This window comes from Rhinopithecus bieti, unplaced genomic scaffold, assembly GCF_001698545.2.
Source record: "Rhinopithecus bieti isolate Rb0 unplaced genomic scaffold, ASM169854v2 scaffold_15296, whole genome shotgun sequence".
In the NCBI taxonomy this organism is placed as follows: domain Eukaryota; kingdom Metazoa; phylum Chordata; class Mammalia; order Primates; family Cercopithecidae; genus Rhinopithecus; species Rhinopithecus bieti.
The window spans coordinates 1,029,549-1,057,430 of record NW_016809075.1 but is presented as its reverse complement, the minus strand read 5'-3'; the positions used below and the strand labels follow the sequence as shown (position 1 = coordinate 1,057,430).

The 27,882-nt window shown below is 37.2% G+C and overlaps 1 protein-coding gene across 1 annotated transcript in view; it reads right to left on the bottom strand.

Moving 5' to 3' along the window:
• DARS1 (aspartyl-tRNA synthetase 1) overlaps positions 1-27,882 on the bottom strand; it is a 93,033-nt gene that overhangs the window by 54,127 nt on the left and 11,024 nt on the right. Inside the window, exon 4 of the mRNA XM_017888486.1 lies at positions 12,190-12,292. Coding sequence (XP_017743975.1) covers positions 12,190-12,292 — 103 coding nt within the window. The remainder of the gene's footprint in view (positions 1-12,189; positions 12,293-27,882) is intronic.

The window sequence follows — 27,882 nt, the reverse complement described above, 5'->3', positions numbered from 1 at the left end:
AGAAAACCAAACACCGCATGTTCTCACTCATAGGTGGGAACTGAACAATGAGATCACTTGGACTCGGGAAGGGGAACATCACACACTGGGGCCTATCATGGGGAGGGGGGAGGGGGGAGGGATTGCATTGGGGAGTTATACATGATATAAATGATGAATTGATGGGTGCTGACGAGTTGATGGGTGCAGCACACCAACATGGCACAAATATACATATGTAATAAACCTGCACGTTATGCACATGTACCCTATAACTTAAAGTATAATAATAAAAAAAAAAAAGAAAATGTGAATTTGTTTCAACACCACTGACACATTAGGGAACAATTTGAGTATGAGAATTTTGCTTTTGCCTATGCCAGATTTCATCAGTGAGAACACTCGGTCAATACAGACAACAATACTTGGGTGCACTCAGCCATGCGGGAATATACAAAATGCACACACCTTAAACATCTACCTGTAATTCATGTTATGAGCCATGCCCATCCACATCTGGTGTTACAACTTTCCCTTTGATTTCAGACACTGTTCCTTCCATCACTTCACAATAACGTACAAACTGCCTTTCTTTTGACACCCACTTCCATAAGCAAACTGCACATTTTTTTCAAGGTAAAATGCTATATTTATTGTAGTATTTACATATTTCTTAACCATTCAATGAATATAAAACTATTACCTTTAAGAAGTTAGGTAACTGGCCAGGCGTGGTGGCTCACGCCTCTAGACCCAGCACTTTGGGAGCCTGAGGGGGGTGGACCACCTGAGGTCAGGAGTTCAAGACCAGGCTGGCCAACATGGTGAAACCCTGTCTCTACTAAAAATACAAAAAGTAGCTGGGCATGGTGGTGGGCGCCTGTATTTACTGAGCTACTCAGGAGGCTGAGGCAAGAGAATCGTTGAACCCGGGAGGCGGAGGTTGCAGTGAGCTGAGATCGTGCCACAGCACTCCAGCCTGGGCAACAAGAGTGAGACTCGTCTCAAAAAAAACCAAATACAAAAACAAAAAACAAAAAAACAAACAAGAAAAAAACCTTTTAGGTTCTTGTCTTTTCAAAAAGTGTGCCATTAATGAAGTTTTTTTTTAATTGACACACAATTGTACATATTTATGAGGTAGAGTGTGATGTCTCCATAGAGGTATACATTGTGTAAAAATCAAATCAGGGCATTTGGCATATCTGTCACCTCAAACATTTATCACTTCTTAGTGGTGAGAACTTTCCAAAACCTCTCTTCTAGCTGTTTTGAAATATTCAACATTGTTAACCATAGTTACCCTACTGTGCAAGAGAACACCAGAACTTACTCTTCTTCCTATCTGTAATTTTGAACAGACTGACCAACTCTCCCTTGTCTCCCTCCCCTGCACCAACTATTCTCTCTACATCTATGTGATCAACATCTTTAGCACATGAGATCATGTAGTATTTCTCTTTCCATGTCCAGCTTATTCCACTTAACATAATGCTCTGCAGGTTCATCTATGTTGCCACAAACGACAAGATTTCATTTTTTATGGCTGAATAGTATTCCAGTGTGTATATATCCCACACTTCATCCATTCATCTGTTGAAGGAAACTTAGGTTGAATCCTTACCTTGGCTAGGGTGAATGGTGCTGCAATAAATACTGGAGTGCAAATATGTATCTCTCTTTGACATAATAATTTCATTTCCTTTGGATAATTACTCCATAATGGGATTACTGGGTCATATGGTAGTTCTATTTTTAATTTCTGATGAGCCGCCATACCGTTTTCCATAGAGGCTATAGTAATTTACATTCCCACCAATAGTGTATGACGGGTTCCCTTTCTCCACATCAAGTTTTTGAGTGCTATGCCATTAACCCCATTTTCTCCATAAACACCGTGGTTTTTATTGCACAATTTTGCATAGGACAGTTTTTTTTTTTGAGACAGAGTCTCGCTCTGTCGCCCAGGCTGGAGTGCAGTGGCTGGATCTCGGCTCACTGCAAGCTCCGCCTCCCGGGTTTACGCCATTCTCCTGCCTCAGCCTTCGGAGTAGTTGGGACTACAGGCGCCCACCACCTCGCCCGGCTAGTTTTTTGTATTTTTTAGTAGAGATGGGGTTTCACCGCGTTAGCCAGGATGGTCTCAATCTCCTGACCTCGTGATCCACCCGTCTCGGCCTCCCAAAGTGCAGGGATTACAGGCTTGAGCCACCGCGCCTGGCCTAGGACAGTTATTTTTACGAATGCATACGTCACACAGCAGAACTGACAGTACATTAGCACCACTCTACAAAAAGCTAATCTAAAAGGACACCCATCCCTAAATGTCTCAAGATCTCTTCTCCCTTGCTGTTGACGGAGCAATTCTAGGAAAGGATTTTAGTTGGTACAAGTGTCTAACAAAGAGCCTGCAATTTGATGTGTTAAGGAACAGTATTAGTTATCCAGACAAATCCTTTCAATTCTTTCCTGCATCCACAATCTTAGTAAAAGATAAATCCTTATTTTAAATTCTGAGTCTGTGGTTTTATTTTCAACATCAGTGGCATACACCACACAGCTGCTTTTTTGAATGACTTTGTGCCTTATTCCTCACAAGAGTGATACAAAGGTGCAAAATGTATTGTGTCGTGTTAATGGCAGTGCTGATAAGAAAAAAAAAGCCCAAAGCCTAAGCAAAAGTAGATGCAATTACTTATCAGATTTACCTCTAGTGGTGTTAGGTTTCATGTTTATAACTGTCAACATTTTTATTATTGAGATTATTCAGGAAGAATAACTCACTGAAAACATGAAACTCTCTAGGTTCCAACTCCCTGTCCCTTTCCCTTATTTTAGAGCATGCTTTTAACAATAGTGTGATTCCTTAGAAGGCAGCTACTGCTTTACAGTAGTAAGAGACAAACTCATTAGTGTTAGCAAATGGTTAAATAAATTCCTCACTTTGATTTTTAGTAATGACTTTATCACTCAAACATAAAAATTTCTTTTATTATAAATCAGTTCTACTTTTTTATTTTTAATTTTTATTTATTTATTTATTTATTTATTATTATTTTTTTTGTAGAGACAGGATTTTGCCACGTTGCCCAGTTGGTCTTGAACTCTGGGCTCAAGTGATCCTCCTTACTCAGCCTCCTAAAGTGATGGATTACAGGCTGAGTAACCACGCCTGGCCAGTTCTATTAAAAGACTAGAGTGAGTACAGAATCCTAAGACACTTTAGTCAAAACCTTAATATTTCACACCTCGATTTCCTCATCTGAAAACAAAACAAACAAAAAAAAAAAAAAAAAAGAAAAAGAAAAAAGAGACAATAACCTCCTCCCAACCCACAAACAAAAAAAGCAAAAACGCAAAAACAGTATTTATACCTCATGGGGGCTGCTGTGGGATCAAGTGAGAAAAAAAGTCTGGCTTTGCCCAGCTCCACACTTAGTATATAAGAATAGTCCACTATTACTGCTATTATTATAAGCAAATCTGTTGTTTCCCTGTAACATCAATGGGGAAGATGGCTGGTGACATTGTACCTGTACCTTTTGGGTCTGGTACAGGGACTAACAGAGAAGAGGCATCCAAATAAGCATAAAAATCCTCCTAGACACTGTAAAAGGTTGGCAGTAAAGCAAAGTGTTAGTTTACTATAGCTGAGTTTTAACTGCAGATTAAGTTTCTTAATATTAAAAATAAATATTTCACATGCAATAAGAGTCTGTATTGGTGGGGGATGTGGTTTCCATGATCTTCATCTAAAAAATTAGACGGAGGTCGCTGAAAGAGTATCCCATCGTTTTCACTAATCTATCCATAAACCCAAGATAATGACAGAAGATGACAGAATATGTGTTATCCTTTTATTTTCTCGTCTTCTAGGTACCACAGATTTAAGCACGAAGCACCATATTAATATTAGATAGTCCACAATAAAGGCAATAAAATATAACAGAATCTTGTATATTGATGTATTCCCTGATTGGTGTTGTTAATAGTAGGGATAAACTTGGGAGTTGGCAGAGGCTGGGTGATGACCAAAATTTAATTCTGGATAATCGCTAATATTTTTCAAACTGTTTCCATTTATTACCACACAAAAAAAAAAAAAAAAAAAAAAAAAAAAATAGTGAAGAGACACTATGTACATTAAGTTTTTTCATTGCATATTTAATATATCTTATATCAACAAAACTATTTAAAATTTTTAACACAGAAACTTGACTATTAAAGGTTTTCAGCAAAACTGATAACTTTTTAGCTTTCTGGTTGTCAGAAATAATGTGTTAAATCTTACTATATACTTAATGAGAAACGTACTTACAGATCTACATAACCACCTACATTCAAATGAGTAATTTTTAAATCTTTGCAAGGATTTAATAAAGGTTAGAAAAGAGGCATGCCGGCCGGGCGCGGTGGCTCAAGCCTGTAATCCCAGCACTTTGGGAGGCCGAGACGGGCCGATCACGAGGTCAGGAGATCGAGACCATCCTGGCTAACACAGTGAAACCCCGTCTCTGCTAAAAAATACAAAAAAAAAAACTAGCCGGGCGAGGTGGTGGGCGCCTGTAGTCCCAGCTACTCGGGAGGCTGAGGCAGGAGAATGGCGTAAACCCGGGAGGCGGACCTTGCAGTGAGCTGAGATCCGGCCACTGCACTCCAGCCTGGGCGACAGAGCGAGACTCCGTCTCAAAAAAAAAAAAAAAAAAAAAAAAAAAGAAAAGAGGCATGCCATAAAGTTGTTACACACCAGTTCTTCAAATAATGTACCAACATAAAATGCTTCAATGTTATAAATTAAATGTACAATTCACCGAGGCAAAGAAATGTAAAATACCCAAACACAAGAAACCATATATTTGCTAATTAAAACAGCATTAAAAGAACAAAAATAAAAATAAATTAGGTAAGTACTTTAAAAAATAATAAAACCACCTTTTGACAATAAAAATATATATATTTTTGGATAGGGTCTTGCTCTGTCACACAGTCTGGAGTGCTGTGGCACGATCTCGGCTCACTGCAACCTTCGCCTCCCAGGTAGCTGGGACCACAGGCTCACACCACCACACCCGGCTAATTACTTTGACTTTTATTATAGAGATGATGTTTCACCATATTGCCTAGGCTGGTCTTGAACTTCTGGGCTCAAGTGATCTGCCTGCTTTGGCCTCCCAAAGTGCTGGGATTATAGGTGTGAGCCACCACGCCCAGCCATATATTTCAATTCTAAGAGAAGAACAAACTTTGTTTATACATCAAGCAAGCATTTCCTTCAATTATAGTGAATTAGTATAGTACCACACTAGATCTCAGACTTGTGTATTTATCAGGCAAGTAGAAATAAGTGTTTGAATAAGAGTGTTAGCTTTGAAGAATGAGGTAAGATAAGCAAACAGTAAACAATATATGAAGTCACATGGTTTTCAGGGAAAACCAGAGATGGACAGTATTTAAAGTGGTAAAAACAAATTTTATTCAAGACTAGTGCAATAGGGGAAAACAGAGTTGGGCTCAACTCTGAATACACCATTGGCAAGTTGAAACTTAGAGCCAAAGATGGGAACATAGTCAGTGGATGGAAAATTACTAAGAGGAGCCATCAGGGGAAAGGGGGAATTCTGGCGAAAGTGACCTAACAGGATTCCTGTTGATGGCAGGTGAGGGTGATCAGACATCACCTGAGGGATGGTGGAGGAGGAGGAACCTGATTAGCTACGGCGGGTGATCAGATACTGATGGGAGATGACAGGGGTTGTAGTTAAAGCAACTCAGTAGGATTCTTGTCAAAACTGAACAATGCACACATAAACATGAGGTAAAAAAGTCAAGGTTTATTGGAGCAGAAAGTTCTTTCAAAGGAATCTGAGGAGAGTTTGGTCAATGAAGGACTCTTTGTCACCAGTTAGTAGGGAACTAAATCCCTGAGTTCTCTGTACCTCTATTACACCGATCTGTCCACGGGCGCTTTGCAAAAATTAAAGATTTAAATCATTCTCTAAATCATGATAACTTACTTATTTATCTGTTTATTTATTTGAGACGGAGTCCCACTCTGTTGCCCAGTCTGGAGTGCAACAGCGTGATCTCAGCTCACTGCAACCTCCATCTCCTGGGTTCCAGCAATTCTCCTGCCTCAGCCTCCCAAGTAGCTGGGATTACAGGTGCCCACCACCACACCTGGCTAATTTTTTTTATTTTTAGTAGAGATAGGGTTTCACCATGTTGGCCAGGTTGGTCTCGAACTCCTGACCTCAGATGATCCACCCACCTTGGCCTTCCAAAGTGCTGGGATTACAGGTGTGAGCCACCACACCCGGCCCATGATAACTTACTTTTTAAGCTAGAGTCTTGCTCTGCTGCCCAAGCTGGACTGCAGTGGCACAATCACAGCTCACTGCCTGGACCTCCTGGGCTCAGGTGATTCTCCCACCTCAGCCTCTGGAGCAGCTGCGACTACAGGCACATGCCGCCATGCCCTACTAATTTTGTTTTTTTTTTTTTGAGACAGAGTCTCGCTCTGTTGTCTAGGCTGGAGTGCAGTGATGCAATCCTGGCTCACTGCAACCTCCACCTCCTGGTTTCAAGCGATTCTGCTGCCTCAGCACCCCGAGTAGCTGGGATTACAGGCATGTGCCACCATGCCCAGCTAATTTTTTGTATTTTCAGTAGAGACAGGGTTTCACCATGTTAGCCAGGACGGTCTTGATCTCCTGACCTCATGATCCGCCCGCCTCGACCTCCCAAAGTGCTGGGATTCCAGGCATGAGTGACCACGCCTGGCCGACTAACTAAAAAAAAATTTTTTTTGTAGAGATGGGGTTTCACCATGTTGGCCAGCATGGTCTCAAACTTCTGGGCTCAAGTGAACTGCCCGTTTTGGCCTCCCGAAGTGCTGGGATTACAGGCATGAGCCACCATGCCCAGCTGTTAACTTATTTTATGAACTAATTTTTGTTCACTAAAACCCCAAGAATTTTGGGTCCAAAATAAGCGTGGTGAGAAGTATGCACTACTCAATAAGGCACAGACCAGCAGTTCTAAAACTACTATATGGGTTCTCTTTAGTGGAACAAAAAATGTCAACAACCCCCAGTAATCACTTAAGTAAGTTCTGTCATGTTACTTAAACACCTACAAATACCAAACTAGTGTAAATGCTTATGCTTATAGCCCTTAACTTTAAAATAGAAATAAATTTTTAAATAAAAACAAAATTCAAATTAATAAGTAATATTAAGTTTTAGTTTCACTAAAACTAAGTTGCTGACATTTGGTTTACTGAATAAAGCCTGCAGCCTTAGAGCCAGTTCCATAATTAATTTCTTTTTGTATTCTGACTTCAATACTAGGAATGTGAAGAATACCTATTTGGTTACCTAAAACATTAACTCTTAGGTAGAGTCAGGATGTTTTAGCTTCATAATTAACCAAAATTCTGAAAAGAGTAATCTAAGAATGACAATTTAAATAAAGCATCAGCCAATCATTTTATAAAACTATCTTGCTTATGTGAAAGTTAATGTGGCATTAATTAAAATTTGTATCAAATGAATTATCGAATACCTGAAACTTAACTGGAACTAGAAACAGAAACATTTTTCCTTGCATCAAACTGTTATACTATTAGTGATCTGCTGCTCCTATACAGACAAAAAGAGAATTTAATATATCTCCTTGAATGGTACAGGCTTTTCTGAGTTCAGAATTCCTCTAAATTACCAAGTACTACCTGGTAACCCAACTCGTTCAGCATGTGTCTCTATTCAAACTACTGTGAAACCTTCATTTGTACAGAATATGAATATCATTTGGCTTCAGCTGGCATGAATGCAATTGTAAATAAGACAGTAATGCTAATGGAGCACTAGATACACATGGCAGTTTTCAGTTATAAATCTGTCTTTAAAATGATATGGAATAATATAACTTTAAGATTATCATCAAAATATATACTAAAAATTAAATATATATAATATATACATGTAAATACATATAATTCTGTCTCCTAAGAATATATATGTGGATCCCTAAGAAACGAACAGAGAAACCAAACAATGAGGATACTGATGGATATGGGGTTAAGCTAAATGACAAAGAATGAAGATTAATGAATAAAGCCAATGCCTTTAAAATGAGAAGTGAAGAGAGGTCACTGCAGGCATGGAATGTCTGCCCAATCTGAAGAGTATGTACTGGGAAGCAGTGGGAAATAACACTGTAGGGAGGGAAACACCAGGTGGAATTAATCTTGGACATGGTTGGAAGTAGGAAGCCATTACAGATTTTAGATAAACTAGCACTGAAAATAAAACTTCTGGCAAGTGTGGACTTAAAGAGGGAGCAAAAAGGGCATGTATCCTTCAATAAATATTAGTTTAATAAATGACTGGACTACTTTGTCCTAAATCAAATAACATGGCAGAAAATACAAACAACACTAAAAGGAGACAAAAAAAATTGAAGCCAAATATCTTTAAAATCTCATGTGGACAGACCGACATAAGACTTTACTCTCAAATGTTTTAGAAATTTTAGTACTGCTGTCCTTCCGGTATCATATCAGAAAATTCAATTATCTTCCATGCTTAAAAACACAGAAAGTCACGCCTGTAATCCCAACACTTTCGGAGGTTGAGGCGGGTGGATCCCACCTGAGGTCAGGAGTTCAAGACCAGTTCGAGACCAACCAACACGGTGAAACCCCGTCTCTACTAAAAACACAAAAAATAAGCCAGGTGTGGTGGCGGGCACTTGTAATCCTAGTTACGAGGCTGAGGCAGGAGAATCACTTGAGCCTGGGAAATGGAGGTTGCAATGACCTGAGGCCGCGCCACTGCACTCCAGCCTGGGGAACAAGAGCCAAACTCCATCTCAAAACAACAACAATAAAACACAGAAAGTCCAAGTGAACTTAAGGTTTCTTCAGTTTGGTACAACAATAATGAATATAGTTAGTGAATAACAATAACAATAACCACAGTGAATATAGTTAGACCACAGCAGGTTATAAAATTTCTTCCTTTTAATCTGTTAATAACAAATAGAGGAATTTCTTTTTATTGCTATTTATGATTCAATAATAACTTTATACCTTAGATTTTGTTTTATAAGTATCAGTTCACCAAACGGTACTGCCTAAACAAGTGACCTCAAAGATAAATGCATGAAAGCTATCTTAATTTTTGCTTTCACAATGGAGTAATGCATACCCATTTTAGCTAAACACAGTAACAATTTTTAGGAAAAGGAAGTTAAAAGACGAAGAAAATCTCCATACATCTTTTCCCTAAAAAATGTTCTAAAAAGTTCTTGCTGAAGTCTAAAAGTGGACTTCTCTTATCAAGGATCAGGATTTCTGAACTATCTTAGAAGTACAGGTTACATCACACAGAAAGGACAAAATGACCCATCTGGAACATAAAATCACGTTCCTAAGAAAATTATCTTAACCAACTACAAAACTTAAAAACTCATCTCTTGCCAATGAGTCTTTGCCATAAGAATTTTCCTTTTTCACAAGATAGCAAAAGCCATTAACTCACCTACTGGTAATTACTCAGGCTTGATTCCTTAACATACTAGTGCCAAAAGTTTAATAATACTTATCTATGTACCACATGTTGAATCTATTGTATAAAATTGGCTCCATTCACTTACATATAACCAGTGACAAGGTTTATAATTTGCAACAGCTCAACCTTTTCCCACACATTGCTACTTTATATAAAGTCCATTTTTTAAAAGGACTAAAAATAGCTACATGTTCTTTGCTTAAAAAAAAAAAAAAATCAAGTCACAATTTAGTTGTTAAGCCTGAACTGCATCTAGATCTTTATGGAGTTCTACTTCAGGAATTACAAACTCTAGGCTAAATTATCTATATTCTTCCCTTGTCTAAAAGAAAGATCACCCATGGCTGGGCGTGGTGGCTCATGCCTGTAATCCCAGCACTTTGGGCGGCCAAGGCGGGTGGATCACCTGAGGTCAGGAGTTCAAGACCAGCCTGACCAACATGGAGAAACCCCATCTCTACCAAAAATACAAAAGTAGCTGGGCGTGGTGGCACATGCCTGTAATCTCAGCTACTGGGGAGGCTGGGGCAGGAGAATTGCTTGAACCTGGAAGGTGGAGGTTGTGGTGAGCAGAGATCACAGCACTACACTCCAGCCTGGGCAACAAGAGTGAAATTCCGTCTCAAATAAAAAAAAAAAAAAAAGAAAAAAAAGAAAGATCACCTGTATATCATCCCAATTGGATGAAAGCCCTTATTGAAATAATGATAAAAAGGTGTTCTTTAATTTTATGAGGGCATTAGTGAACTAAGTTCTGTCTGGGAGACCATTTGAAAGCAGCCTTTTTAGCTATTAAGCTATGGTTGACATCTGATATAGTCAATTGCCGTTACTTAGTCAAGCCCTAGGAGTTTCTGAGAAGACCTGAAATAATAACTTATTTGTGGAGTACTTTTAATGTGTATACTTCTAAACACATCACATGGATTAACTGTCCACTTGTCAGTAGAATGCCTCTCACTGAATATTATGGGTAAGTAGGATTTTCAAAAGGCTTTTCCACTGGAAGCTTTAGAAACATAACATTGAGGTTATAATGCAGTTTAATGGAAAAATGTATTCTCTATGTAACTGTCAGCTTCATGTATTAGTTTTCAGAACCAAATAATTAATACAAAAGACGGTAACTAAAAAAGTTGTTTGTTAATTTGAGGTTGACTTTTTTCCAGTATTTTTCAGTATATTTAACAGAATTTAGGATCTATGTCTGTAGTTTCCAGGACCATCTTTTTTTCTTTTATAGAAGGCTCTCTGTGCAGATTAAATTTCTAGGGACCAAGCTCATTTACGTTTGACTTCATAGGATACACACTAACCTTAAAAGGGTGGAAGACAAATGCACCCCACAAGCACACACTCTAACTAGGAGACAAAACAAGCAAACCTAATTACCAGAAGACACATGCAGAAGAAAAGTGGTTGTCTCTGGGCAGCAGGATAGGGAGATAGGGAGAGGTGGGGCTACTGTACTAGGAGTACTAAAATACTACTGATCTCATCAATGACTTAATTCATGGCACTGAAGTTCTGAAACCTGAGTGCAGGTATTACTATGATGTAATGAAACTGATTTTGATAAATACCCAAATCAAAACCAGCTGCTGAGCATCCTTTATATGTGTAACGTTGTGCTAGAGGGTCAGGGAGGGCTGAAAGCTAAATTAGGATATTGAATTAGATAATTTTTAAGTTTCTTTCCAATTCTAAAATTCATAATTCCATCTGAATTAACTCATCTTAGAAAGCATGCATCTAAAGAGCAAAGATTTAAAAAAAAAAAATAGAAAAAATATATCATTTACTCTGATTGAATTCTGTTAAAAAAACTTACACCTATGAAATTACTTTATTACTTAAAACATAAAGACCATACATTTTCCCATGTTTTCTGAGATCATTATCATGGAAATAAAATTCTGATGAAATTGAAACAAAACATGAAAACAAAATTAGCCACATCACCATTACCAAGTAAAACAGCTCTCATCACCTTAGAGCCACTGCACGCACAACCACACTTCTATCTCTATATCTGCCTCCTGTAAGCTGAACAAAACAATGTGCTGCTTCTACGGGAACTCTGGGCCAGACAGCTCAGACTTTTACAGGAGGAAGAAGTAAGTTTTACCTTTTTTATCCTAAACCCTTTTGGTGTCAAAGCTAAAAGTTGTAACACATTTGTTTTACTTCCTTCTGGAGGAAATCATTTGCCAAACTACATTCTTTTATTTTATATACTTTTATTTTTTGGTTAGAAAACTTGTTGCTCAATATGCAAATCTCAAACTGGGGGAGGCAGGGAGGGAGGGAAGAAGGGAGGAAATGAAGTTCAACAAACACAACAAAATAAAGTTGCTCTGCTATGTTGAGGCTGCCAGGCTTTTTGTTACTCGAAAGTAAATGTGACTTGTCTGTAGAGAGTGCTGCTTCAGCAGTTCCAAATGAATTTCAAGCCTGTGCTCCATATTTTCTCTTTTGTAAGTTTAATGTATTCAGCAACACTGAACTGACAATTTAAATAACTACATTTTTAAACAAACGAAGCATTGATGTTAATGTATGAAAATGGTCCAAACCCCTGGGAGTCTTGGTTCCCACCATTGTTTATTCTGACAACAGGATATAATTGCTTACTTACTTGGCAGCAAATTTAACCATCTGCTTGCTTGCATGGTCTCCCACTGCCACAAGAGCCTGGACATTAAACTGCTGCTGACGTAGGACTAAGAAGCACTGTTTCCCTAAAAAAGACAGAAAGAACACAAATGTATTAAGGACACACAACTTCAGGTTTTACAAAGAAGGAAAATGCTCTTTACTTTAAAACTGGGCCAAAATGTACTACACTCATCAGGCACATACACGTGTATCCTATCCATTCGGCTTCCACAGACAAAATACTCACACTCAACTAACAATCCTTAAAGAAACTCAAGTTCCTATGATGAGTAACAAGAAATGCTTTTAACTTGTTATAAGAACACAGGCAAATCACCAATTTCAAAAAAACTTCTAAATCAAGAAAATTATTTTGTCATTGCATTGATTTATTAAACAAATTTCAAGTAACTTGAGATCACTTTCAACATTCATTCAATAATTAGTATATTCTACATGCAAAGGCACTGTACTACTAAGGAAGTCTCAATACTGCAACCATGAAAGTGCTAACACAGTGCTTAAAAACAAGGACACAAACACTCTATGGGGGTGGTCCATCTACAGAGTTTCTTCCTACCAAAGTGCATTTTAAACAGCATTTAAATTGACAGGCTAGTACCTTTCATGTTCTACGTTCTTCCTTTTTCCTTTATCATCTTCCTAGTCCTTCATATTTTATAAGAGCCTCACATTTTTTTTTTACTCCAAATAACTTACATTGTCTATAAAAGATCATTTTCTTCAAGCCCTATAACCAGTTTTATTTTTACATATCCTGGGCCTCTTTATTCCTCCTCCTTTTATAAAGAACTGTCACTCCTTATTCTTAACCTTCTGAAAAACATTATTCATAATGTATATCATTTATTATGTTTCCTTGTGACATCCCTTTTCCTCCAAAGCAGACCCTTAAGTCTCTGAACAAATTCTGGGAAATTACTTCCTCATAAAAAAGGAGTTAATCTCTCCAAGACCACTTTTCACATCAGATTGTCTTGTAAAACATCAAGATTTTGTTTTTTAAACTGAGCATTATCTTTTACATTTAGAATGGGCCTTAACAAAAAAAAAAAAAAAGAAAGAAAAGGAAAGCAAAATACAAGCAGTCTTACAGTTACTACTTTCAACATACAGTATTTTGAAATGCAAATCAGATAGCAATCACAAGTTAAAAAAGACAGGTTGCAAACAAAGTATCAACACAGACATAATCTATTTACTTTGGAGTCATATATGACTGGCAGGTTTTTAACCAGTAAAAAACACTCTTAATTTTCCCTTTTCCTTTGGAGGATGATCCAGTCACAAAGTAAAATCCTAAAAAACAAAGTTGTATTAATGAAACAAATTCAAAAGAATTAAAAAATACTGGATGGACAAAAGTTATTACCACAGAGAAACTTGCAGATGAATAAAAATAACATTTTCCTAGGAACTACTATTGAAATCACTGCCACACGTTACCCCACTTAGAAAAGTATGTTACTGTGAAATGGAAGATAATGTGCATACGACAGTGCTAGGCTAAGCCATAATTTAGTCAGCGTGTACTAGCTACTCTAACAGTGCAGACAGAAGCAGCACCGACCTAGCTGCCTCACAAAGCCATCCAGTGATGAATTTCAGGGCTACACCAAGACCCTGGAAAAAGAATGGAGAACTTTAAAGGACTTACAAAGGGTGAGCACAGGAAAAGACTATGGGTCAGCACTAGGGGGTAACATTAGTGTTAAGTGTCTGGTAGAAAAAAAACCAAAAGGCTTTGAAATCAAAAGGTCTGGTATCATATCCTATCACTTCCTATGAAGGGGCCTGTGGGAAAATTATTAAACCACTTTATGTCTCAGTTCTTCATCTGGAAAATGGAGATGGTAATAGTCATGGGGTTTTCTCCCATAATCATGAGGATTTTATAAGATGTTTAAAGTTGAGATGGAGCCCAATTAATGTTAACTATTAATGACCTTTTTTTTTTTTGAGACGGAGTTTCGCTCTTGTTGCCCAGGCTGGAATGCAATGGCGCAACCTCAGCTCACTGCAACTTCTGCCTCCCGGGTTCAAGCGATTATCCTGCCTCAGCCTCCTGAGTAGCTGGGATTATATAGGCATGCACCACCAGGCCTGGCTAATTTTTGTATTTTTAGTAGAGATGTGGTTTCACCATGTTGACAAGGCTGGTCTTGAACTCCTGACCTTAGGTGATCCACCTGCCTCAGCCTCCCAAAGTGCTGGGATTACAGGCGTGAGCTCACTGCAACCTCCACCTCCCGGGTTCAAGCAATTCTCCTGTCTCAGCCTCCTGAGTAGTTGGGACTACAAGTGCCTGCCACCACACCTGGCTAATTTTTTATTTTTAGTAGAGATGGGGTTTCACCATATTAGTCAGGCTGGTCTCGAACTCCTGACCTCAGGTGATCCACCCGCCTTGGCCTCCCAAAGTGTTGGGATTATAGGTGTGAGCCACCACGCCCGGCCTTAAAGATTATTATTAGTAACACCACTACCACTGACTACTTATTTGATGATTGATTATCATTCCTGTTTCGCAGCTGGATGTAGTTTTGTATATACAAAAACTACACAGGGCGCTGGGAACACAAACATAAATATTTGTTAGAAAATCATGATAGACTATTACACGAGGAAACAGTGATAAAACCGTATGTAATGTGTAATCCCAATTTTGTTTGTGTAAGAAGTGTAAGATTGATCATATAGGGAAAAAAACCACCAAAATGTGGCTACCAATGAATGGTGAAATTATAGGAAACTGTTCTGTCCCTGTATTTTTCTGTATTTTCTGAACTTTCTACAATAAATATGCACTACTTTTCTAATCAGAATATAAAATTTTTAAGAGAACTATACACTCAGAGGTAGGTATAGAAGAAAGGGAAGGGATGTAAAGGAACTTTGGCCAAGTTCAAAATTAAACACAAGCAGGAAGTAGAACCTGGGAAGTTTTAGGCAGCTAAATATAGGAGCAAATGTACCTCCTAAGACTTGTACGCCTGCTAGAGAATAGAAATGAAATCAATGGTTATAAGTGAAGGCCAGTCACAGTGGCTCATGCCTGTAATCTCAGCACTTTGGGAGGCCAAGGTGGGCAGATCACTTGAGTCAGGAGTTCGAGACTAGGTTAGCCAATGTGGTGAAACCCCATCTCTACTAAAAATATAAAAATTAGCCGGGCGTGGTGGCAGGTGCCTGTAATCCCAGCTACTTGGGAGGTTGAGGCTGGAGAATTGCTTGAACCCAGGAGACAGAGGTTGCAATGAGCTGAGATTGTGTCACTGCACTCCAGCCTGGGTGACAGAGCAAGACTCCATCTCCAAAAAGAAAAAAAAAAAGTGAAGTGAAGAATGTTCACTATACCCTTTAAATGTTTACTGTGCTTATTAGATTTAATTCTAAAATTTTTTTTTCTTATTAAAAAAAGGCAACAGATGGGGAGGAAAGGAATGAAGTAGAGAGACCAGTCTATGAGGATATTATTTTATAAAAACCTATATAGTATAAGTGTGCCAGTACAAAAAACAACTAGATTAATAGAACATAAGAAAAAATTGATAATAGATCCTATTAGATAAAGGAGATCCTAATTCTAAACAGAATTCAGGAGATTACAAAATTTAAATAAACACCCCAACAAATACAAAAACTGAGTAAAAAATGGAACTGAATATTAGACCGTAACATGGAGGAAGGGAGAACTTCCTAAGTTTAAGAATGAAAGAACACCTATATACAAAAATAAATCAAAGGAACAATAACACTGAGAAAAAATAAGTGCTGAACCACATATAACCTATATAAGTTAATCTTTTTAATACATAAGGATCTTAAAGATTTCTGAGAAAAGAACACTGAGATCCCAATAGATAAACAGACAATAGACCAAAACAGATAATCTGAAGGAAAAAGAAGAAAACCATAGTAAGTAAATACAGTATAAGGAAAAAATGTTACTGGTAATGAAAGTAATGCAAGCTGAAGCAAACAACAACAGATTACCTCTCAAATGAGCAAAGATTAAAAAAATACAAAATATAAAATCGAGTATTAATGCTTGGGAGAATTAAAACGGTAAAACTGTTCCTTTATAACTTGCCGAAGGCAGGGTAAACTTGTGTAATGCTTCTGGAGAACAATTTGGCAATAAGCATTAAAAGGCTTAAAAACGTTATCTTTGACTCAATAAATACATTTCTTAGAATATATGTTAAGGAAATTGAAATGGAACCACTGTGACTAATGCTATGGTCCCCAAGCTTTCTATGTTCAAAGCACTTTCAAATACAAGAACCTTAATGGTCCACTTAAAATGATTTTTAAAGGACTCAAGAAAACCATCAGTACTGGCTTCCTGGTAAATAGAACTGTCCACTCAGACTACTTCTCTATGAAGTACTTTTGAGACCAAGTTCTTGTCATGTATTAGGAAACAAAATTGTTCTTTCTTTGGCTCTAGTTGGTGACACACTGTACTGCATGATTACCTTAGTTTCTTGTTTTACAAGCCACTACCTTCCACATGCTGAGAGATACATAGGAGCAGTGTGTACATGTTCCTTTTTGTGCAAATTAAAAAAACAAAAAATATGGTCATGTCTGTAAATGTATATATTTTTTTCCTGCAAGAACACACAAGAAAAAACAGTGGCTATTTTGCAGGGAAGAGACTGTTGTGAGATGGAGGAGACAGAATTGTGAGACTTCTACTTCCATATCTTTTTCTACTACTGGAATTTTATTTTACCATACCCATACATTACTTTTATTTTAAGAAGCAAATACATAATTCCTCGGTTTAGTAAAAAGTTCTCACTTCAAAAGCTGGTACATGAACTTTAGAGGGCAGATTAATCAACTGCTAAATATTATTCATCTTTCTTCTTGGAACTTTCCAACACAAAAGCCAGTTTATAGAAAAGTCAGTGTTCAAAACAGCTGAATAAACTGTATTTTGATATTTTATTTGTTTTTGTTTTGTTGAGACAAGAGTCTTGCTCTGTTGTCCAGGCTGGAAAGTAATGGCACGATCTCAGCTCACTGCAACCTCTGCCTCCTGGGTTCAAGGGATTCTCCTGCCTCAGTCTCCTGAGTAGTTGGGATTACAAGCATGCACCACCATGCCTAACTAATTTTTAATTTTTAAAATAGAGATGGAGTTTCGCCATGTTGGCGAGGCTGGTCTCGAACTCCTGACTTCAAGTGATCCACCTGCCTCAGCCTCCCAAAGTGTTGGGATTACAGGCCTGGTCTATCTTTTGATATTTTAAATTTAAATTCTTAACACTTAAAACTTTGTGCTGCATTTTGATTGCTGACTTTTAGCTTGCTAAGCCCCCTGGATTCATTATTTAGATAATGTACCTTAACTTCCTGATATTCAACATTAATATTTTCCTTCATCATTTGTATTAATCAGGGATTAAAACAACAAAGATCTAAACATTCTAAAGTATTTTCCACTTATTATTTCCCCTGAAATGTTCCTGCATAGATTTAAGTTGAAGTTATTTTGGAAGTATAAGTTTTTAGCAAGAATAGTGTCGAAATAATTATCTTGCACCGGTGCCTTCCACGTGGTATGTGTAAAACTTGAAAGGAACGACAGACATTCCAATTACTCTTTCAATATGCAGACTTAAGCTCATATGTTTCACGCTTGAAAGACACTAATTTTAAGCATATCATTAGGATAAGAAATTTATCATTGCTCCTATTTAAAACACTTCACTTTAGGGATGTTATATATAAACCTACTATAAGAAATCCGATTTCTATTTTAAAAAATGTCTGAAACGCTGCCCTTAAGGAAAAAATATACAGGCCTTTTTTTCTTTTTTTTTTTTTAATATGAAGAGACTCTTATTTTTGCATTTATAGGATTCTAATTGTCATACTCTTGACACTAGGATTTTGACACTTCCATTTCCTTATTCATAGTTTCTCAGGGCTTTGCTCTACTGGAAATTGCCATTATGAGTTGCTCCTTCAAGCCCAGCTTTAATGTTATTACTCCTGGGGTTAAAGCACACAAACGATCCCAAGTAAGTCATATTTATTGATACGATTTTTCGTACGTAAGATACAGGAAGAAGAGGGTACTAGCAATCAGGGTTTTTGCAAATTCAGAGCACAAGATTTTATTCTTAAAGACAATCTATGGCCAGGGGCAGTGGCTCACATCTGTAATCCCAGCACTTTGGAAGGCCAAGGTGGGTGGATCACCTGAGGTCAGGAGTTCAAGACCAGCATGGCCAACATGGTGAAACCCCGACACTACTAAAAATATAAAAATTAGCTGGACGTGGTGGCGCACACCTGTAGTCTACTTGGGAGGCTAAGGCAAGAGAATCGCTTGAACCCAGCAGGTAGAGGTTGCAGTAAGCTGATGTCACACCACTGCACTCCAGCCTGGGCAACAGCAAGTCTCTGTTTCAAAAAATTCAAATAAAGATAATCTACATTGGCAGAAATAAAAAACACAATCACTACTGACAAGTGTCTCAGTACGTTTTCTGTTGCTTATAACAGAATATCTGAAATTGGGTAATTTATATGGAAACAAACTTTTTTTTTTTAAAGTTCTGGAGGCTGGGAAGTCCAAAGTCGAAGGGACACAACTTGTAAGTGCCTTCTTGCTGGTGGGGACTCTGCAGAGTCCTAAGGTGGCAGAGGGCATCAAGGTGAGAAGCTGAGTATGCTAGTTTAGGTCTCCTTTTAAAGTCACTAATGCCACTCCTGTGATAATCCATTCATGGGGCGAGAGCCCTCATGACCTAATCACCTCTTAAAGGCCTCCCCTTTCAACAATGCCACACTGGGGATTAAGCTTTTTTTTTCTTTTTTTTTTTTGAGACAGAGCCTCACTCTGTCGTCCAGGCTGGAGCGCAGTGGTGCAATCTCAGCTCACTGCAATCTTTGCCTCCCGGGGTCAAGTGATTCTCATGCCTCAGCTTCCCGGGTAGCTGGGATTACAGGCGTGCACCATGATGTCCAGCCATTTTTTGTATTTTAGTAGAGATGGGGTTTCCCCATGTTGGCCAGGCTGGTCTTGAACTCCTGGGTTCAAGTGATCTGCCTGCCTCAGCCTCTAAAGGTGCTGGGATTACACATGTGAGCCACCGTGTCTGACTGGCATTAAGTTTCAGTAAGAGTTTTGCAGGGGAAAATAATGAAACCATGGCAGCAAGGATGTGGAGAAAGTGGTACTGTGACATAGCTGTGAGAATATATTTGAATACAACCTCTTTGGAGGATGATCTAGTATTAGAAATTTAAAAAATGCATATGCATGCCCTTTAGCCCAGCAATTTCATTTCTACATACCCATCTTGGAGAAATACTACCTCGTGTAGATCTGTAACTACTTATCATGGAAGGGTTTCCAAGAAACACTTAATTATTTTTAAAAGTTGAAAAATAATACGTAAAGTATAACAAGGCATATTAAACATACACCCAAAATAAAACAAACTGTGTGTGTGTGTATGTATGCATGCATACACGCATTACAAAGATTTGGAAAGATACTGAACAAACTAAGAATGAATAATAAAAAAAAAGAATGAATAGAAAAGGCTGGGGCAGAGGATAGGTAGTATAGTAGAAAAAAGGGAGTATCATTATTTCTGTATTCTTTTAAAGATTCATGTGAAAGTATTAATGTATTATTTGAGTAACTTACATAAGTATTATAACTTAAAAATAGGATTTTCCAGTTAAAATCATGAAAATCAGATTATAGATGCAAAATTCCACAAAAAGTCAGTTAAACAAGCACTATACTAAAAAAAAAATCACTTGTACCTTTGCCAAATAAAAATGGTTCAACATTATAAAATACATTATTGTAAATCACTACAATTACATAAAGTTGATTCTCGTTATTTATAGAAGTTATGTTCTACAGAGCTGCCACAATACTGAATTAGGGCATACTGAATCATTGCTCCTGAGGGAAGTTTAGGGTTGGGTTTCTTCATGCTTATGGTCACAATATTTTTGCCAATTGATTAATACATAACCTTTTTTTGTGTGTTTCTGTTTAAAGATACCTTAATATGTATTGTTGAGTCATTAACACAACTCATAGCCAAGGGCACTGTAATTCATGCCTAAACAAAGCATATCTAAACACAGGTATTTTCTCCTTAAGGGAACAGCACAGTCTTCTTGTGCTTCCAACTTTAGAAACATTTGAGAAGCATACTTGTGGGCCATTTTAAAAGGCAAAAGCAAGCTGGGCACAGTGGTGCATGACTATAGTCCCAGCTACTTGGGAGGGTGAGATGGGAGGATTGTATGAGGCCAAGAGTTGGAGGCTGCAGTGCACTACAATCACACCTGTGAATAACCACTGTATTCTAGCCTGGGCAACACAGTGAGATCACGTCTCAAAAAAACAAACAAACAAACAAAAAGAGCCCATTAAGCATCTTCGTGGACCACAATGGAATAACACTACAAATCGACAATGAGAAATTCTGGAAACTATATAAACACAGAACATTAAAATTAAACAATATGCTCTGGGATGACCAGTGGGTCAACGAAGAAATTGAGGAAATCAAAAAATTTCTTGAAACAAATCATAATGGAAACAACATGCCAAAACATATGGGATACAGTGAAAACAATACTAAGAGGAAAATTATACCTATAAGTATCTACCTAAAAAAAGAACCTCAAATAACCTAACAATGCATCTTAAAGAACTAGAAACGTATAAACTGAACCCAAAATTAGGAGAAGAAATAATAAAGATCAGAGTAGAAATAAATGAATTTGAAATGAAGGAAACAATATAAAAGATCAATGAAACAAAAGCTGGGTTTTGAAAAGATAAACAAAACTGACAAGCTTTTACTCAGACTAAGGAAAAAAGAGAAAAGATCCAAATAAAATTAGAGATGAAAAAGGAGACATTACAACTGATATCACAGAAATTCAAAAGATTATTAGTGGCTACTATGAGCAACTATATGCCAATTAAGTCGGAAAATCTAGAAGAAATGGACATTTCTAGATACATACAACCTACCAAGATTGAACCATGAAGAAATACAAAACCTGAGCAGACCAGTAAAAAATAACAAGATTAAAGCTGTAATAAAAAGTCTCCCAATAAAGAAAAGCCCAGGACCTGATGGTTTTACTGCTGAATTCTACTAAACATTTAAAGGACTCACACCAATCCTACTCAAACTGTTCCAAAAAACACAGGAAGAGAAAATACTTCTTAACTAATTTTAAGAGGCCAGTATTACCCTGGCACCAAAACCAAAAACACATCAGAAAAAGAAAACTACAGACCACTATCTCTGATAAATACTGATGCGAAAATCCTCAACAAAATACTAGCAAAACCAAATTCAATAATACATTAAAAAGATCATTCATCATGACCAATGGGATTTATCTCAGGGATGTAAGGACGTTCAACATATACAAATCAATCAGTGTAATACATCATATCAACAGGATGAAGGACAAAAACCATATGATCATTTCCAACTGATGCTAAAAAAGCAGTTGAAAAAGTTCAAATCCCTTCATGATAAAAACCCCCAAAAAACTGGGCATAGAAGGAACATACCTCAACATAATAAAAGCCATATAAGACAGGCACACAGCTAGTATTGTGCTGAATGGGGAAAAACTGAAATCCTTTTCTCTTAAATCTGGAACACGACAAGGATGTCCACTTTCACCACTGTTATTCAACATAGGACTAGAAATCTTAGAGCAATCAGATAAGAGAAAGAAACAAAGGTATCCAAATTGGAAAGGAAGAAGTAAAATTATCCTTTTTTGTAGATGATACGATCTTATATTTGGAAAAACCTAAAGACTCCAGCAAAACCTATCAAAACTGATAAATTCAGTAATCAGTAAAGTTGAAGGACACAAAATCAACATATAAATGTCAGTAGCATTTCTATATGCCAATAGTGAACAACGTCAGAAAGAAATTTTAAAAAGTCCATATACAATAACCACAAATAAAATTAAATACCTAGGAATTAACCAAAGAAGTGAAAGATCTCTAAAAACTATAGAACACTATTGAAAGAAATTGAAGAAGAAACACAAAAAATGGAAAGATATTCCATGTTCATGGATTGAAAGAATCAATATTGTTAAAAATGTCCATACGACTAAAAGTAATCTACATATTCAGTGCAATCCCTATCAAAATGCCAAAGACATTCTCCACAGAAATAGAAAAATAAAATCCTAAAATTTACATGGAATCACAAAAGACCTAGAATAGCCAAAACTATGCTGAGCAAAAATAATAAAACTGGAGGAATCACACTACTTAACTTCAAATTATACTACAGAGCTATAGTAACCAAAAACAACATGGTACTGGCAAAAAAACAGACACACAGACCAGTGGAACAGAACAGAGAGTTCAGAAGCAGATCCACACATCTAGAGTAAACTCATTTTTGACAAAGGTGTCAATAACACACACTGGGGAAAATACAGTCTTTTCAATAAATGGAAGAGAAAACTGGGAAAACTGGATATCCACATACAAAAGACTAAAACTTGATCCCATCTCTTACCTTATATAAAAATCAAATCACAATGAATTGAAGACTTAAATCTAAGACTTCAAACTATAAAACTACTACAACAAAACATTGGGGAAACTCTCTAGGACACTGGTCTGGGCAAAAATTTCTCGAGTAATACTCCACAAGCATAGGTAACCGAAGTAGAGAAATGGACAAATGGGATCACATCAAGTTAAAAAGCTTCTGCACAATAAAGGTAACAATCAACAAAGTGAAGAGACAACCCACAGAATGGGAGAAAGTATTTACAAACTACCCATCTGATGAGGAATTACTAACTAGCATACATAAGGTGCTCAAGCAACTCTATAGGAAAAAAAACTAATACAATTTTAAAATGGGCAAAAGATTTAGACATTTCTCAAAAGAAGACATACAAATGGCAAACAGGCATCTGAAAAAGTGCTCATCACCACTGATCTTCAGAGGAATGCAAATCAAAACTACAACGAGGTATCATCTCCCTCTAGTTAAAAAGGCTTACATCAAAAAGTCAAACAAATGCTGGTGAGGATGTGGAGGAAGGAGAACCCTGGTACACTGCTGGCAGGAATGTAAATTAGTACAATCACTATGTAGAACAGTTTGGAGGTTCCTCAAAAAACTAAAAATAGAGTTACCACATGATCCAGCAATTGCACTGTTGGGTACATACCCAAAAGAAAGGAAATCAGTGTATCGAAGAGATATCTGCACTCCCATGTTTACTGAAGCACCGTTCACAACAGCCAAGATTTGGAAGCAACCTAAGTGTCCATCAACAGATGAATGGATAAAGAAAATGTGGTACATATACACAATGGAGTACTATTCAGCCATAAAAAAGAATGACATCCTAACATCTGCAACAACATGGATGGAACTAGAGGTCATTTTAAGTGAAATAAGCCAGGCATAGAAAGACCAAAATCACATATTCTCACTTACTTGTGGGGTCTAAAAATCAAAACAATTGAACTCATGGAGATAGAGAACAGAAAGATAGCTACCAGAGGCTGGGAAGGGTAATAGGGGTTGAAGGTGGGGGGTCCTGGGGATATTAATGGGTACCAAAAAAAAAAAGGATGAATAAGACCTAGTATTTGATAGCAGAATAGGGGGACTATGGCCAATAATAATTGTACATTTAAAAATAACTAAAAGAATGACTGACTGTTGTGGTGGCTCATAGTTGTAATCCAAGCAGTTTGGGAGGCCGAGGTGGATGGATTGCTTGAGCTCATGAGTTTCAGACCAGCCTGGGCAACATGGCAAAACCCCATCTTTACAAAAAAAAAAAAAAAAAAAAAAATTAGCCAGGCGTGGTAACATGTGCCTGTAGTCCCAGCTACTCAGGAGGCTGTGGGAGGATGGCTTGAGCCTGGGAGTCGGAGGTGCAGTGAGTGGAGATCACACAGCTGCACTTCTGCCTGGGCCATAGAGCCAGACCTTGTCCCAAAAAAATAAATAAATAAAATTTTAAAAATAAAAATAACTAAAAGAATATAACTGGATTGTATGTAACACAAAGAATAAATGCTTGAGGGGATGAATACCCAATTTTCTATGATGTGATTATTACACATTGCTTGCCTGTTTCAAAATATATCATGTATCTCATAAATATATACACCTACTATGTACCCACATAAATTTTTTAAGAGTCTTTTTAAAAAGGCATAAATGTGGCATTAAACAGACTGTGAAAGGGACGCTTGTTTACAGTATGAGAGTGAAACAAGAAGGCAGAGCATTACTGTGTTTGACTTTAATTGGGAATGTGTGTACGGGATGATGCAAATATTCTGCCACTCTGCACACATACAGGTCTGGCATGACCGAGAATGACCACAAAAGTGCCACAAGTGTTCACACGGGGGTTATAAATACATTTTAGCCAGTAGGTGAATTTGCGAATACACAATCCACGAATAATGAGGATCAACTACATTAAAATTTATTTTATTACACAGAAAATTTCCAACAAACACAAAAGCAGAGTGAATAGTACAACGAACCTCTCTGCATATACACTAAATAACACAATTATATTTTGAAGGGAAGAAATTCTAGAAAAAGTTCTAATAAAATTCAACATCTCCTCCTGACAAACAGAAAACTTGGATGAGAAAATTACTACTTTTAATCTACTTTTAAAAACTTTGCCATTTATTTTCTGATGACATTTTATGTAAAACCCTAAAGTCAAAATAATTCATTTAGAACTTGAATTTCCACTCTTTCAAAAATTCTTCATTGTGTGAATCCCTGAAGTACTAGAGAACCTACTGGTATTGCAAGGAGAAACAACAAGAAATGAGATACAAACATCTGAAAGAAAATGACATAATGATCATTATTTGTAATGCCTCTCTTCCCCTCAAAAAATTGAAATGCAAACAGACTTGGAGAAAATTATTTGTTCTTTTTTAATAAAAATGCAAACAGGACAAGAACAAACAATATACAAAAGAAGTTCAAAATAGTTAACATATCAGGAAAAGAAGTTTAATCTAACCAATGAGTGAAACACAAATTAAAGCAACAATGGATAAACCTGAACTTTATACAAATGGGAAAAATATAAGTAAATAAATATAGCCATACTATGAAATACTATGAACCATTAAAAAACAATGATGCAGCAGTACTATACGCACAGACATGAAAAGATGTCCAAAAGATAAAGACAAGTCCAGGTTTTAAAATAATACAGATTACTATAAAAATTTTAGTTCAAACACACATATACACTCATACTGACCCTCAACTTCCCCATAAAAACAAATCTGAGGCCGGGCATGGTGACTGAAGCCTGTAATCCCAGCACTTTGGGAGGTAGGCAGATCACCTGAGGTCAGGAGTTTGAGACCACCCTGGCCAACATGGTGAGACCCTCATCTCTATTAAAACTACAAAAATCAGCTGGGCATGGTGGCGCCTGCCTGTAGTACTAGCTAATTGGGAGGCTGAGGCATGAGAATCTCTGGACACCAGGAGGTGGAGGTTGCAGAGATCACACCACTGCACTCCAGCCTGGGTGACAGAACAAGACCCTGACTCAAAAAGCAAACAAACAAAAAACCCCATCTCTACTAGAAATACAAAAATTAGCTGGATGTGGTGGCAGGTGCCTGTAATCCCAGCTACTTGGGAGGCTGAGGCACGAGAATCACTTCAACCCAGGAGGTGGAGGTCCCAATGAGCCGAGATCGCCTCACTGCACTCCAGCCTGAGTGACAGGGCGAGACTCCACCTCAAACAAACAAACCAAAAAACCCCCACAAATCTGCAAAGAAGGATTACAGTCAGTTTTCCACTTTATACCTGATTTAATTCTATAATGCTTGAGTATTTTACAAAAAATGGTTACTTTTATAATCTAGAACAAATTTTCTATTTTGCAAATTAAAATATTGTAAATGATCATGTAGAGCTACATAAAATACTGATATAGCATATGAACTCATTTTGTAAAAGAAAAGTATCAATTTTGTTTAAAGCAATTTCTATCATTTCAAACTTTCGTAGCGTTTTATTCCCTTGGGAGAACAAGTGAATTAGACTTTCTGCTTTATTCTTTAGTTTTGTGCTGTTTGAATTTTAAAATAGTGCATTAGTTTTCAGTTAAAAGGAAAAAGGTTATTTCCATTTAGCCCCTCCAAAATTCCCCAATACCCACAATAATTTATTTTTTTGAGACAGAATAACAGTTAATACACAAATAAAAAGTGCTATGAAATTCCTAAATTAAAAACTCTTAAGAAAGTTTTAAACCTTTCAGTCTCTTCATAACATTGACACTCATAAACTCTCCCTATCCGCCCACCATTATTAGCTCGTATCATCAATAAAGTCCTTACACCTTGCAATTTGTTTCAGGTTTTAAGGCAGGAGGCACTATCAATTAAGAGACTGAAATAATTTGTCACAAATGGAAAAAAAAAAAAAAAAAAACCACTAGCAGATGGTACAGGAACATTCTCAAATCTGAAAATCTGCAATGTTTCGAAATCCAAAACTTTTGAGTGCCGACGTGACCCTCAACAAAATGCTTATTGGAGCATTTTAGATTTCAGATTTGGGATGCTCGGCCAGTAATGCAGATATTCCAAAAAAAAAAAAATCCAAAATCCAAAACACTTCCAGTCCGAAGTATGCTGGATAAGGGATACTCAACCTGTGTATTTTTTCACTTATGTGATGCTTCCTATTTACGTGCTGATCTCAATTAGAGTGAGCTACTGGACAGCAAGAATAAGACCCAGAAGACAATGCTCTATTATTTGTGTATAAAACATCTATTTTATTCATCTATTATTCGGTAGGTTTCTTATTATGTGTTGTGTACCAAACAAAGCAAGAAAATAAGCAGTAGGACCTTCTAAGAGCTGACAACAGGAAATAAGACACATAAAAAACTACAATGGAAGGCAAGTAACTGTCATGCTCATTAACATGACTCAATTACTGAAGGCTTACACTGCACCAAACATAGAGCTAAATACTTTATAAAATATTACTGCATAACATCTTATGAGCCAGGTATTAATATATACTTGCTTTAAGAGAAGACACTGAGGATTGGAAAGGTTATGCAATTTGCCTGAACAGAGTGTAAGCACAAATCCAGGATTCAAACACAGATCTGTCTCACTGAAAAGGTCTTATTCATAACCACTGGGAAGTATCACTCACTCACGTGTTTTAAGTGCTGAGAAGAAAGAGACATGGCAGTCATAAAATAAAGGGATGGGTATGAAGGGAAATAGTCTTGGTTCAGGCTTACTTGTAGCATGCATTCTATCTTTTAATTTGCTAAATTACTACGTTTAGGAAACAAAGTGCCCAATTTGGACAGAACAAAGGCTCCCAGTATAACGGGAGAGAGATGAGTAAACGAAGGATTATAATACAATGTGACTACTGGCAGAATAAATGGCCCAACCTTTCAGGAAGGCAAATCAACATTATTTGAAAATTTAAAACTCCACCAGTACTCTTCTTAAAGTCCATCAGTATTGATCAGGGGAGGACATTGAAAAAAAGACAACCCTTTTTTTTTTTTTTTTTTGAGACGGAGTCTCGCTCTG